Source organism: Sturnus vulgaris, chromosome 5 (assembly GCF_052056855.1).
Source record: "Sturnus vulgaris isolate bStuVul1 chromosome 5, bStuVul1.hap1, whole genome shotgun sequence".
Lineage (NCBI taxonomy): Eukaryota > Metazoa > Chordata > Aves > Passeriformes > Sturnidae > Sturnus > Sturnus vulgaris.
Window position 1 is genome coordinate 71,202,594 of NC_142247.1, and position 12,456 is coordinate 71,215,049.

General features: G+C 50.2%; 1 protein-coding gene across 1 annotated transcript in view; it reads right to left on the reverse strand.

The window, feature by feature from the left end:
* PFKFB3 (6-phosphofructo-2-kinase/fructose-2,6-biphosphatase 3) overlaps positions 1-9,965 on the reverse strand; it is a 40,278-nt gene extending 30,313 nt beyond the window's left edge. The window contains exon 1 of the mRNA XM_088165968.1: positions 9,565-9,965. Within this exon, the coding sequence (XP_088022094.1) occupies positions 9,565-9,580 (16 nt within the window). The 5' untranslated portion in view covers positions 9,581-9,965. The remainder of the gene's footprint in view (positions 1-9,564) is intronic.
* Positions 9,966-12,456: the final 2,491 nt, after the last annotated feature.

Here is a 12,456-nt window from a genome sequence, read left to right on the forward strand (position 1 = left end):
ACAGTCAACAAGAGATCTGAGGGCCACCTGTCTCCTGGGCAGGCTTTCCTGCCAGCTTCCCTATAAAGGAGAGCCGGGCTCAGGCTCGAGGAATGACCTTCCTTCAGTTCATGTTGTTATTACCCAGGCTGGGACAGTCCCAGGCACATGATTAATGGGCACCTTTCACCCACTGCTGGGGGAAGGTGCTTGTGATGCCTCAGGGGTTCCATGGATGGTCACTGAGGCAGTGGGAGACAGTTTGTACCCATGAAGCAGAGCCCAGAGCAATTCCCAAACCTGTCAGCTATGCAAAAGCAAGGCCTTTCTGCAGCTGTGGCTAAGGGGGATGCCAGCAGGATGGGTTTGGGATGAAGGTGGGTTAGCCAGAGGGTCACAGGAGCTGTAGTATCTGCAGGACATGCTTAGAGCATGGATGTGCTGTGTCCCCCCTAAACACTGGTGCTCATTCCAGACCTGACCAGCTGAATATCCCTGAAAACCCATCTTGTGCAGGCTCAAACCCATCTCAGCCCAGAGCCTGAGCAAGCACAGCTCCCTTGCACACGTGCAGGAGCACACACAACCACCCCAGCCCCTGGCAGCCACCAGTGCCTTCGGATGATGCTCAAAAATCTGGTCCTCTTGCATTCAGGCAGAGCCAGTCATCGATGACAGGGGTGACTAAAGCTCAGCACTGGCACTCACCAGCCCCATCCCACGCTGCCTTGCCCCATCTTGCCTGCAGCCAGGCTGTTACCTGCCAGGCCACCCAACCCCATGGCTGCCAGCATGGTGTGACAGCACATCCCAAGCCAGGCTGGAAAAGGTAACCTCAGGTCATCCAGAATTTGGGCTAGGAAAGTCACATCCATGAAAAGAACGCTTCCCACCCTCATGCCTTCCACCTAATTGCTGCTGTTGCAACAGCCCTACATGATTTAATGGTTTATTGCATTGTTCTTTTATTTATGCTGTGAATGTGTTGGACGTGATCAGTTTCTCAGCAGCTGAGCTGCACCCAAAAATTATTAAGAGAAGGAAAAAAAAAAAAAAGGGAAAGGAGAAACATGGCAGCAACCAGAGGTGATTTAATGTTTAAGGGAAACAAAGGCTTTGCTGACTGTGTTCCCCTATGCACATGCTCTTCACAGCTGGCAGGAGGTGGAAACCCATTCTCTGCCTTTGGCAAAGCCACCTTGGAGAAAAAAAAATAAACACAAAAATCACTGCTGGCAGGTGTCTCTTCTGTCTCAACTCATCCTGCTCAGCTTAGTTCAGCAACATGGAGATTTTGTGGTGAAGCTACTTCTGAGTCCCTCTTCCCAAAGCCTTGTCCTCAGCCATGAATGAGATCCAACCTTCCAGCTGGGAAATGGACCCAGGCTAGAAAAAAACCCCAAACCCTACCATTTATTTTTCTTTATTATTATTCTATATGTTGCTTATTCTATAAATTTATTTTTCTTTATTTTTCTCTGAATGGGAATGTTGTTTTGTGAGCATGGACGCATCCCTGGAGCATCTGGTGCTGGCATAAAGCCATCCCAAATTCCTTTAGTGGAAAGGCTTTATCAGGCTGCCTAAGCCCAAATCACAGCCACAGCTATGTCCTACTGCTCCTGTGAGAAATTCCTTGCTAATAAGGAGGATTTCTAACAAAGTCAGTGAGAAGGAGAAAAAAAACCAAGTCAAATGCTCAAATTTCTGCTCCAGCCATGTTAGAGTCTCCTATTGGCATTAAGGTGAGGTGCTTGCCTGGGTCATACCTGGAGTGAAGGCACAAGCTTCCTCCTGAGAAATTTATATTGGTGACTGAGAAGCCTTTATTTTACACATGTGCCAGGTTACCTGGCAGTGCCCACTTGCATTTTTAGGGGTGGAAAAATTTGGTCTCCCAGGCACAGAAATCAGCAATTGTTCAGTCCTCAGCTTCAAGCCCACGAGCAAGACCCAGTGCAACCCTGCTTATCCCCCAGTACAGGCAGCCTGAAAACTGGAGAGCCTGAAACTGGGAGGCCACATCCCTCCTTGGGGCTCATGGATTTGGGAACAGGAGACAAAATATCCAGTTTTTCTCCCAGTTCTACTGCCTTTTCGGGCTTACCTAGAAACAGAGGCCAGACAAAGTTAAAAGAATAAATTATATTTATATAATGAAGGGGCTTCAGGTACATTAGGGGCAGACAAAGCCTCCCCAAGGGGCTACACCCAAAAATAGAACACAAGTTTTTCAGACAGATAAAAGTTTGGTCTATTTACATATCAGAGGTTAACTCTATAATTATAGATTCAGGTAATGAAGTCATATTCCTCCAGTTTGCTTCCCCCCCTCCACCTTCAAATTCACTTTTGTTTAGACTTTTCAGGGCCTGAAGCAGCAGAGTATCCTTGGATCTCAGGCTCAGAGAGATTGTTTTGCCTGACCAAAATGTGAAGACAAGTTAACTAACACTTTATATGGAGTTTAGAGTCATGCACTAATGCACTACAGGATTTGAAAAACGTAAAAGCCAAGAGTCTAAGTTATCAGTACCACTGGGAGAAAAAACTCCCCTGATCCTGGCGGGTTGTCCGTGTTGTTTACCAGCCTCAGCTGCTCTCAGTGTTTCCAGGAAGGAGCTGGAAAGCTCAGCAGCAGCAGCAGGAGCAGCAGCAGCAGGGGCAGCAGGGCTCTCGCACGCTCCCTTCGCGTGTCCGGCGCTTTCCGTGCGCTCCCTGCCCGTGCCCACGCCACCGGGGCGTGCATGGCTCGTGTGGCTTCCCGGGGCTGGCCTCAGCTCCGGGACGGCGTCCCCGCCGTCCTTCATGCCAGCAGGCCAATAAAATAATAAATTAAACTGGTAAACAAGTTCAGCCCGCTGCGCTGGGAAAGGTTCTCCCCGCGTCGGGTCGCGTGAACATGCTCCAGAGGCGGCGAGGAGGGGAATAAATAAATCGGGCTGGCTGATTAACACCAGCCCTGCCAAAAGGGAGCCCAAAGCAGGGCTGGGACTGCACAAAGACACGGCAATACTTCCTTTTCTCCGTGGATTTACCACCACCTTCCCCATCGCCCCTTCTCCCCATCGTTTCTCCCCAAACCATTTCGCAAGGAGATCTTGGTCTGTCTCAGCTTGCCCCCTCTGTCCGCAGATAATATTTTTCAGGGCTGAGCAAAACTTTCCTTGATTAACAACCCAAATCAACATCTCTCCAGGTGGGGTTTTAGTACCCTGCTCCCGCCCACAGAGGCTGATTTGGAAGCTCCGTGCTACACTACAATGAAATCTGCACCAGTAATATCCCCAAAATGTGCCTACACAGGGAACACACCTCAGGATGCTCCAGCACAGCCAGGATTGGGTCAGAGAGAGCTGGATCCGTGGGTAAGAGCAGCTAAAGGCACTGTCAGGGCAGCCCCCAGCCCATCTCTGCACCCTCCTGAGCCTCAGTTTCCCCTGCCTCAACTCCCAAAGCTGGAAGTCATCCAATAAGGAGTAAAGGACTGGGGAGACGGGCAACAGAAATGTGTCAGCAGTCAATTCTGAACAAACAGAACAAACAGTCCCTGGAGAAAATATTACTATTGTTATTATTATTATTATTATTATTATTCATAATAATGAAGGAAAATCAAAAGGAAAGCCCAATTCCATGATGTTTTAGCAAGAGGCTGGCATACAAAATGCAGGAGGTTGAGTTTTCTGGACTGGATGGTGCTGGTTCCTCAGCACCAAGGAAGGGGACATCTCACTCCAGGCCTTGTGCTTTTGGGAAGAGAGTTAATCTGGGATGGGACAGGGTGGGCAATACCAAGGTGATATTTTCAGAATGGGGTATATAGGAGAGAACAAAACGAAAGTGATTTTGTTCTCCAGGAAACTGGGAAATAGATTTTGGCCTGGAAAAGATAACAGCTTTCTTCATAGCACAGAATATTTAAAGATTATACAAGACATGCTGTCCCAGTGGAATCCTAATTAGTGGAATCCTAATACCTCTTGCCAGGACAAGGAATTCTCCAGGGGAAAACACAAAGGAAACCTAAATCTGCTTGTGTGGGTTTGATCTTGAGTCCCAACTGGGGCTTGAGTCCCATCCTTTATTTTTTTTTCCAACTTTAAAATGTAGTTATGATGGGGAAAAGAATCAGGTGCCCTGCAGAGATGTGTGTGCCTGCACGCACGCACCAGGAAAACAGGGATCACACCTTGCCTGCTGCTGGTTTTGAAATCCTCCCACGTCCCTCCATGAAAGAAACCTGTGGTCATCTGATTTAAAACCTTTGGAGCTGTTTTGTGCTGAGATCAATTTCTCCATCACAGAGGGTGTGTTAGGGAAAGGTTCAGCAGGGCAGCAGCTCTGCTGGCACAGGCTCCCAGTGGCACAAGGATGGTGGGATGCCAGGTGGGAAAGGGGCCTGGGGGATGCTGGTGGTGGGATCTGAGCACTGGGGTGAAGCCCAAGCCCAATCTGAGCTGCTTTCCTGCAGCCACTGAGATTGGTTTCAGATGCTGGCTAGAAATGCAGCAATGGAGAGTCCTTCCCCATCCCTGCCAGGAGGGAGGCAGGACACCAAAAAGAAGGGTTTTCCAGCATCCTGAGTTGCTTGGTGGGATGCTGGCCCTGGCAGGGAGGTTGTAGGTGTGTCTGCCTGCTCCCAGGTTAGAACATGAGGATATACCTGCAATATTGTTACGTGGTTTAATTCCCAGACTCAGGAAGTCTGAGAGGTGCTAACAATCCAAATCTCTCCCCACCAGCTGGTTTCTGTGGAGTGATCAGAATGCAGAGCAGGTCACAAAAATCCCACTGGACCTCACAGAGCTGCACACCATTTAGAAGCATCCTACAAGAGTTTCTAGTGGAATTGTGGTTCCACCTGCAGCTGGTGTCAGCCAAGGTTGTCCCACCTGGCCACCATGGCCTGGCATGTGCCCCCCTGCACCAGCACCATGAGACGTGGTGAACTCTGCTGCTTGGTTGTGCATGATCCATTGAGCAATAATGGGAACAAAACTGGGCATGGTGACCCTGAAATCCATTAAAAACTCCCCATGGGTTGCCATAAATGCTAAAGAAAGTGCAAAGGCTGAGAGGCAGGAGAAAGTTCGTGCTCACTGAGGGGTTCCTTGGAAGCACAGGGAGGTGCTGAGAGGGATGTGATGGGGGGACAGACACCAGCTCCTTTGGGTTCTTTGGCTCAAGAGGCTGGTGAGGTGAAAGGGGATGAAATGGAACCAAGAGCTAGAATGAAAATACCACGGTGAGAAACACAGGCTGGGGGACAAAGCAGAATGAGGGGATTTCCAGCCTTCCAGGAAAGGGGTTCAGTGAAAACCAGGTGATGGTTTGATTCAGGCATGAGCCAGTGAGTCAGGAGAGCCAGGGCCAGTTCTGCCACACGTTTCCTCCCTGCCCTTTGAGCAGACACCCACAGTGTCACTGTCACTGGGACAGTCCCCATGGGGAGCTGCAGCAGGCAGGACCCCCCTCAAGCAGCTCCTGACTCCTCACATGGTTTCTCTGCGTCCATCAGTGCTTAAAAATCCTCTCCAGTGCCTCTGACAGGAAATGCTGGATAAAAACTTTTCCAGGGCTGCCAGGAAGACACGACATCGAGGAGCGATGGGTGACGTGACCACAGCAGCATGTGGGTTTGCAAGGCATTGGCAGCAATCCAGAAAGCCTCCCAAAGTGACAAGATTGTCCCTTCCAATACCTAAAAAAAGCTGCAGAAAGGCAGTTCTGCACCTTGAACTGTAACCATTCTGCAAAAGCAGAGTTTCCCATCAGGGTGTGTTGTAATCTGAGTCACTGCAAGAGCTGGGACAGCGAGAAAGTGCTCGGTGGCGCAGGGGACAGGCAGCAGAAATAACAATGCCGGGATGTGGCGCAGTCCTGCCCTTTCCTTCATGCTCACAGGCAAAAGGCACCGCTGCTCCTGCTAACAAGAGCTTCCTTGATCTCAGCAAGCAGAAATGACGCCAGGGGACGTTGTAACTTCTGCTGACAGAATGTACAAAGCAGCGAGAGCAGTAGGAGAGCGAGGGATTCTGCCCCTCCACTCCACTCTCGTGAGACCCCACCTGGGGCATCGTGTCCAGCTCGGAGTCTCCAGTATAAGAAGGATGTGGAGCTGTTGTAGCAAGTCCAGAAGAGGCCATGAAGATGCTCCAGGGGCTGGAGAACCTTTGTTATAGAGACAGGCTGAGAAAGCTGTGGCTGTTCAGCCTGGAGAAGGCTTGTGGGAGATCTTAGAGCCCCTTCCAGTGCCTAAAAAGAACCTATAAGAAAGATGGGGACAGATTTTTTAGCAGGGTCTGTTGCAATAAGACAAGGGGTGATGGTTTCAAAGTGAAGGAGGGTTTACTTATATTAGATATAAGGAAGAAATTTCTTAGGATTAGGGTGGTTAGACCCTGGCACAGGTTGCCCAGAGAGGTGGTGGGTACCCCATCCCTGGAAATGTTCCAGGTGAGGTTGGAGTGGACTTTGAGTAACTTAATTGAGTACAAGACGTCCTTGCCCTGACAGAGAGTTTGGAACTAGGTGATCTTTTACATCCTTTCCAACCCAAATTATTCTGTGCTTCTATCATCATGTGTTCAATCTCTGCTGGCTGGCTTTCAGTCTTATCTCCAGCTCCTTCCCAGCCAGCAGCACCGGGATTTCATTTGTCCTTTGACAGATGACAAATGTCCCCCTCGCTGGCAGTGCCCTGCCAGCTTATCACCTGCACACTCCCAGGCTTCCTCGCGCCAGCTGCAGTAATTAAATCATATTTTTCAGGAAGGGCATTTTAGGTGAAAGCTCCAACACCTCCTGCCAGCAGAGCTGCAGCCTCAGACAGGCCTTTGCCAGGGTAATGGCACTGCCTGGGGATCAGGACTCTCTCCAGTGCTCCCAGCTGATGCAGCAATGCTGGAAGAAATTAATTTCTGTCCTAAGCTCGTTCCTCCTGGCTGTTCTTGAGCAACCTTGCTAGAAATATCTTCCTTTAATATCTGAAACTGCCAAATGCCTTGAGGTTGGCTAAATGGCAGATGTTATACAGCCATGAAGTGGAGGTCCTGTAGCAATGCCACTGGCCATGGTGCCCGAGGAGAAAGAAGGCAGAACAGAGCCAAGGAAACCAGGATTTCACACAGACTTCTCTGAGAGACACAGGAAAGTGATGCCAAAGCTGCAAATTTGCATTTTCCGCCACAGGATGCTCCATTTCCACGCACAGGGCTGTGCAAAGACAGCTGAGAGCCTCCAAAATGCTCATCCCAAGGTGTCCTAGTGTTTCAAGCTACCAAGGGTCTACAGAGCAGCAGCCCTTGGGCAGAGCCTCCTCTTTCCACCCTGGATCAGGGTGGCTGTGAGCAAGCCCTGAGGTGAGATGCTGTTCCCAAAAGGCTCCCAGAGTAAAGGCTCAGCCTCCTTGCCAAGCTGCCTGGAGTCCCCATACTCCTCTGGGAGGGTCAGGAACACAGCCAGATTCCAACCCAGCTAAAGCCACCACCTTGAGCAAGGATTTTTTATGCACCAAGCTGAACTAGAAGGAAAATATCTTCACGCCCAACTCTCCTGCAAACTTAGGATGTGCACAGCTGGCTGTGGGCAGCTTTTGAAGGGCAGCCACAAGGCTCTGCTCTCCACAACCATCCTGCCTGGTGGCTTATGGATGTGTCCCTGGAAAGCCCAGGGAGCCCAGCAGCAGCCACTGAGCAGTGCTCTAGTCAGGGCTGGTGATGTGGGGTCCCAGCAGCCCAGCAAGATGCTCTGAACTGAGGTTAAAGGCTACAGACAGGACACAGCACTGCTAGCCACCACTAAACCATGTCCCCAAGACCACGTCTACATGTCTTAAATCCCTCCAGGGACAGTGACTCCACTACTCCTCCAGGCACCACTTTTCCAGTGCTTGACAACTCTTGTGGTGACAAAAATTATTCGTAAAATACACAAACAATGGACAAACCCCATCCACACCGGCCTCTCTGTCACCTTGGAGCTGCTGAAAGCTGTTCTGGCATTTCAAGGTTGACCTCTAGAGGAAGTTTGTAGACAGACGAGCTACAGCTGCGACGGTGCCACAAGGGCTGCAGGATAGAACTGCCCAGGATTTGCAGCTCAGCTGTGCCCCACGAGTCTGGCAGCGATGACAAGCACAGCACGGGGTCCCAGCAAACGGGTCCTTCCAAATTTAGGTGTGTTGGGCAGGACCGCATGGAAAAGCATCAATTGCTGCAAACCCACCTTGTGTTCCCAAATGCTGGGGACCTGCCCAGAGTCATTTCAGCCACGGGAGCTGCCCTCCAACATGGGAAGTTCCCCCGGTCTCTCCCTGCTCCCCAGCTCAGCGCTTTGAAAGCCTCACACGCTCAGCTTTCCTCCCACCGCCCACCCCCAGCATCTCTCTCCCTCTGCTCCAAATTAATCCGTTTATCACCTAAAATTAAATGGAGCCCTGCAGTCTGCTGCGCTGGCAAGATGCGAGGGTGTGAACCACATCACGCTGCGTGAGCCTTAAAAGGCAGCAGAGCCCTCGGCTCCGGAGATGCCGGGTTCTGTGAGCATCACTGCGGGCACTGCCTCACCCCCACAACATCCTCCCTACAGCAGGCAAAGGGAGAAAAAACAAACCCATCCCTCTCCCCGCCAATTTCAGTCCCTCCCTGCTGCCTTTCGATGCCGTGCCAGTGTCGGTGTGTGACACCTCTGCCCCTGCCCCAGCACAGGGCTGCCCGCCGGGCAGAGAGCTGTGTGCGATGCTGAGCAGCACCTTCCGCCCGTGTCCTTGCACATCCCGACTGAATCCTGCCTCCTTTTGGCTTTTTTGTCTCATGAAGAAGAGTTTTTCCTTTCAGTTTCTCCACCCAATAGAGCTGCTGGGAAAAGGGACCACTGCAAGCATCCCACTCTGTGTCCCACCGTGCCCGCACTTCCCTCTGGAAAGGGAACGAGGTGACATTTAAGAGTCTCTGCTTCACAGCAGCCCCAAGAGAATAGAAAACCCAGCACAGGAGCACCCATCAGGGCTTTAGGTTCCATACCGGGTGCTTCTTGCCCACACTGCCAAGCCAAGGGATGGCAAGTGGGGATTTCTGTGGAAGAGAGATGGTTTGGGGTGCAGATCAGAGGGCACCACGGCACGAAAGGGGCTTGCCCGGGTTTATCTCCCCAGTCTCTTCTCCCAGCCCCTCAGCCGAGCACCTCCCAAGGACACAAATGAACGCATGTTGCCAGTTCTCAGACCAGCAGCATCCCCTGCCCAGAACATCCCGCTGCCCTCCGTCCTCAGCCCTTGCACCACCCGAGCAGCTCATTCCCCTCGCCCGGGGACAGACGAAAAACCTCTCAGGGAGGGCGGAGAGGGGACATTTGCCCTTTTCAGGCTGCACAGAACACACACACACCCACCGCACACACACCCTCAGGGGTGTCCCCCATCCTCCCCCAGAGCCGGCGGTGCGGCAGAGCCGGGCACAGCCCGGAGCTCCCATCTCCCATCCCTGCAGAATGTCCCATTGCCAGGGGCACGGACCCATCCCGGGATGCCCAGGGAGACCCTGGGGGAGCATCCCGGGATGCTGCCCACCCATCCAGCCCTACCTTTGCGGAACGGCATGGAGCGGGAGGAGGCAGGGATGCGCTCGGACGCCTGGGTTCCTCGGCCGCGGACGCCTTCTCTTAGATATATACACAAAAAAATAATATATTTCCTTCTGTATCTTTGTTTCTTTCCTTCTTCCTCCTCCTTCTTTCAGAAGGAAACGGACATATTTGGGCAAAGCCCGGCAGAAACCAGCGTCATTCCGAGGGTGGCACTGCAGAAAGGAGGAAGTTCTTGCAGTTTCAGAGCTTTTTAACCCTTCGCTTCCCGGAGGCAGCAGGGATGGGAGAGAGGTGACAGGAACAGGACAGAGAACTGATTGCCTTAGAAAGGGGTGGAAGGCACCAGGAAAGGGTTTTTGAGTTGATTTGTGGTGTTTTTTTTCTTGGTAGGACTAGTACAGAACTGAGTGTAATGGATGTGGGTGTGATAATGGAATTCTGGCCTCCTACATCACTTATGCAAATTTCTGAGCTCATCAGAGCACCAATCCCATCTTCTTTGTGGTAGCCCTGGGAAAACCCAGCTGGTTTAGAAATAAGGGGGTCAGAAACTGAGATCCCCCTGTTCAGCATCTCCTGCCCTTGCACAGGCAACTGGAAGTTCAGATCCTGCTGTGCTGGATCCTGAGGATGAGCAAGTACCCCTTGCCTGGCATCACGGGGCTGGGATGAGCCGTGAGCTTTGGAACAGCATCAGGTCTGTGTGTTCTCATCTCTGGAGCTCAGGTTGCAGCAGGAGGTGAAGGTGGAACATTTTAACCTGGGAGGATTGTTTTATTTTTACTGTGGTTCCTTTATGCCCTCCCTGGAGGTAGAAAGAGGCATTGGCTTGGAGGGAGCTCAAGAAAAACTCTGAACTGTGCATGATAGGATCCCATCCTTTCATCTTGGTGCTTGAGAACAACACCATGAGCTCCATGCTGTGTCTCTGCTCCCTGCAGAACTGTTTCTCCCTCCTGGAGTCAACAACATTTTCCTCAAACCATCCCTAAAGTCTCCCCATCTATCTCCTGCAGGCTCCAGCCCCATCCAGATCACCTTGATGCTTCAGGTGAGTGTTCTTCATCCTCCCCAGGGCAAAGTCTGCCAGGCTTGGCTTAACCCCCACTTGTGAAACTTGTTTAGGACAGTGGGTGAGGAGCACTCCAAAATAAAATAAAAAAAACCTGCCCCCAGGCTGTTATGAGAGCTGTGGCTCCAACAGGAATGGCAGGGACAGGGACATCAAAGTCCTGCATGGCTTTGCTGCCTCTGTCCTACTCAGAGAGTGTTGGCTGCTGCACATGTGTTGAAACCCAGAAACCTGAGGTTTTTGAGCTTTCTGTGATTTCTGACACTGACCCCCTGGAGAACACTGCTTTTGACCTGAGGCCTTGGAGAAGGCTTCCAAATTTGAGTGATGGAGTTAAAATCACGGGTGTGTAAGTTAGAATAAAAGTGTGTGATTTTACATGGTGAAGGGTTTTGAATTTGGGATTTTTAGAATATAGTAATAGGGATGGGACAAGATGGAGGATTTTGGCTGTTGTTTCTTTCTGTCTTCTTCCTTCTTCTTCATGATTTCAGGTAGTAGTTTTTATTTAGATAGTGCTGCACTGCATGAGTTCAGTTTGATTCAATAACCAAACAGGAGTTTGGTTATTGAATCAAAAGTATAAATATATAGGTGTTAGCTCTTTATTGGACTGTTTAGCTTTAAAAGACCTTGTAACTAACTAGATTAGTCTCCGTTTTGCTCACTTTTAGCTGGTAGCTAGAAGTGTTGCAAAACTCTCTGTACTTTACATAAGATCTAATAAACAACCAAATCCAAACACGAGAAATTCGTCTCCTTCATGTTTTTAATCCTGACTCTGAGTGAAGACAAAGGAAAATGAAAACAACTAATTAAGTGATGCAGTTAACTCATTTATGCATGTGGAGATGTTCCTGGGCCCCAGCATCATTTGAGGAACAAAAATGTTCAAAATTTGATGCCATGGGCTGCTGGGCTTCTCTCAGTGACTGGAATCAGTTACAGCTGCCCTGCCCCTGGAAAACACAGCAGGACAGGCTGGGGATCTGCCCAAGCAAACTGAGCAAGCAACCATTTCCTTGGGGGAAAAACCATCCAAAAATGGATTTTCCCAGGATGTTTAGCAAAGGGCCACAGGCTGGAAAAATTTAAGGCAGGTGGTTGGACATTCATGTGTTGTTTCCAGACAGCCCAGAAGGTAAAGGAGAGTCCTCCTTTGCTCCATGTGTCCCAGCACCCAGGTGGAAGGGAAGGACACCCCAGCCATGCCCAAGGCCAGTGCAGCAGGATCCAGGAGTTCTTCTGGTCCTCCTCAGCTCTACCCAGCCCTCTGCTCCAGCAAATCAGTGAAATTTCTTGGAGTGATGAGATTTCAAATCTCTACAAAACCGGATTTTTAGAGTTTTATTTCCCAGGATAAATATGGATTAGCAGTTCATCTTGAGAAAGATATTTCCAGCACATGATTCCAAGACTTAGCAAAAGAAACTTAATGCAATATACTCAGGGCTAGACCCAAAATAAGTGTCTTATCCATGAAAATCCATGTTTGGATGCTCATGTCCAACGTTGTTGTCCATAATATCCTGCTCATTACCTGCACAGCTTGGAAGGGGCTTGACTCCTCAGATGCTTTTTTTTTTTTTTTTTCCCAACACTGATATTGCTTGGACTTCAGCTCCAAAAACTTCCCAATAGGAGCATCCCAGAGTTTAATAGTGGTGACCAGGACCTGTATTAAAGGATGATGGTTCAGGTCCCCATTAAGGTGCTTCTGTCACCTGGTCCTTGCCCTGGGATTTGTCCAGTTATTCTGTGCATTGACCTAGAAAGATCTCAGATGGGACCATCCTTGGCGTCCATACATTCGTTTT